This window comes from Sesamum indicum, linkage group LG6 (genome assembly GCF_000512975.1).
Source record: "Sesamum indicum cultivar Zhongzhi No. 13 linkage group LG6, S_indicum_v1.0, whole genome shotgun sequence".
In the NCBI taxonomy this organism is placed as follows: Eukaryota; Viridiplantae; Streptophyta; class Magnoliopsida; order Lamiales; family Pedaliaceae; genus Sesamum; species Sesamum indicum.
Genome location: NC_026150.1, coordinates 24,122,485 through 24,123,967, shown reverse-complemented (window position 1 = coordinate 24,123,967; position 1,483 = coordinate 24,122,485). Strand labels below are relative to the sequence as shown.

The window sequence follows — 1,483 nt, the reverse complement described above, 5'->3', positions numbered from 1 at the left end:
CACAGAATCCCGAGGACGAAAATGGTGCTGCTGGAACTCTCACTCTTCCTCTGCGTCTATACGTATTCTTTATTTTATTTTCCAAGTTTTTGTCTGTTTTTCTTGCTTGCTTGCAAAGCTAGATATTAGTGAGATTGAGGAGAAGAGAAGTGGGAATAGAGAGAGAGAGAGAGAGAAAATAGAGTTTATGAGTGTTGGAGAGACTCAATGCAAAATCCCAGATGACGAGTGATCTAGGATTTGAGGCCAAAAATTTGCAAATGCCGATGCCGAGGCAGTTCTTGAACGCCGCCCCGGATTTCTCCCACCTCCACCACCGCTACTATTTCCTCCTATTCTTGCTCACTATCCTTTCCAGAACTCCGCTTCTTGCTGCCGACAGTGAAGTTCTTGTGTTGTTTTCTTGGCTCCGCTCTTCTTTTTCTTCTTCTTCTCCACCTCCGGCTTTTTCTACTTGGAACCCACAAGACTCCGACCCCTGTAAATGGTCCTACATTACGTGCTCTTCTGATGGTTTTGTTAGAGGAATTGATATTCAATCTGTTCAGCTTGCGATACCCTTTCCTTCCGATCTTTCGTCCTTGAAGTTTCTTGAAAAACTCACCATTTCCGGGGCTAATCTCACCGGGACAATCCCACTTGATATTGGAGACTGTGTTTTGTTGAAGACGATTGATGTTAGTTTCAACAGTCTTGTGGGGAATATTCCGGGGAGTATTGGTAAGCTTAAGAACCTGGAAGAGTTGACGTTGAACTCTAATCAGCTGACGGGGAAAATCCCAGCTGAGATTGGGGGGTGCACCAGCCTGAAAAGTCTGGCAATTTTTGACAACAGGCTGAGTGGAAATATTCCTGCGGAAATAGGGTTGCTGTCAGCTCTGGAAACGCTGAGAGCTGGTGGGAATCAAGATATCGATGGAGAAATTCCAGATGAAATTGGGAACTGCCAGAATTTGCAGGTTTTGGGACTTGCTGATACTAAGATATCTGGTTCGCTTCCTTCTTCGTTGGGCAGGTTGAATAATCTTCAGGTTTTGTCACTTTATACTACAATGCTGTCGGGGGAAATTCCAGCGGAGATTGGCAACTGCTCGGAGCTTGTGGACGTGTATTTGTATGAGAATAGCCTGTCGGGTGCGCTTCCACGGGAGCTGGGAAGGCTTCAGAAGCTCGAGAAGTTGTTGCTGTGGCAGAACAGCTTCGTGGGCTCTATTCCTGAAGAGATTGGCAACTGCAAAAGTTTAGTGGTTCTTGATTTTTCCTTGAACTTTTTGTCGGGAAGTATACCTGAATCTTTCGGGAACCTGACGAATCTTCAAGAGTTGATGCTCAGCAGCAACAATATTTCGGGCTCAATCCCTGCGGTTCTCTCCAATGCCACGAGCTTGATACAGTTTCAAATCGACAGTAATCAGATTTCTGGCTCCATTCCCCCCGAACTTGGTTTCTTGGCTCAGCTTCAAGTCTTTTTCGCCTGGGATAA

The 1,483-nt window shown here is 45.7% G+C and overlaps 1 protein-coding gene across 1 annotated transcript in view; it reads left to right on the top strand.

Annotated features, from left to right (window-relative positions):
* The window catches only part of LOC105165707 (LRR receptor-like serine/threonine-protein kinase RCH1), a 3,802-nt gene continuing 2,319 nt past the window's right edge, over positions 1–1,483 (top strand). The window contains 2 exon segments of the mRNA XM_011084804.2: positions 1–1,477; positions 1,479–1,483. The exon segment at positions 1,479–1,483 is cut by the window's right edge and continues 1,677 nt beyond it. Coding sequence (XP_011083106.1) covers positions 222–1,477; positions 1,479–1,483 — 1,261 coding nt within the window. The 5' untranslated portion in view covers positions 1–221.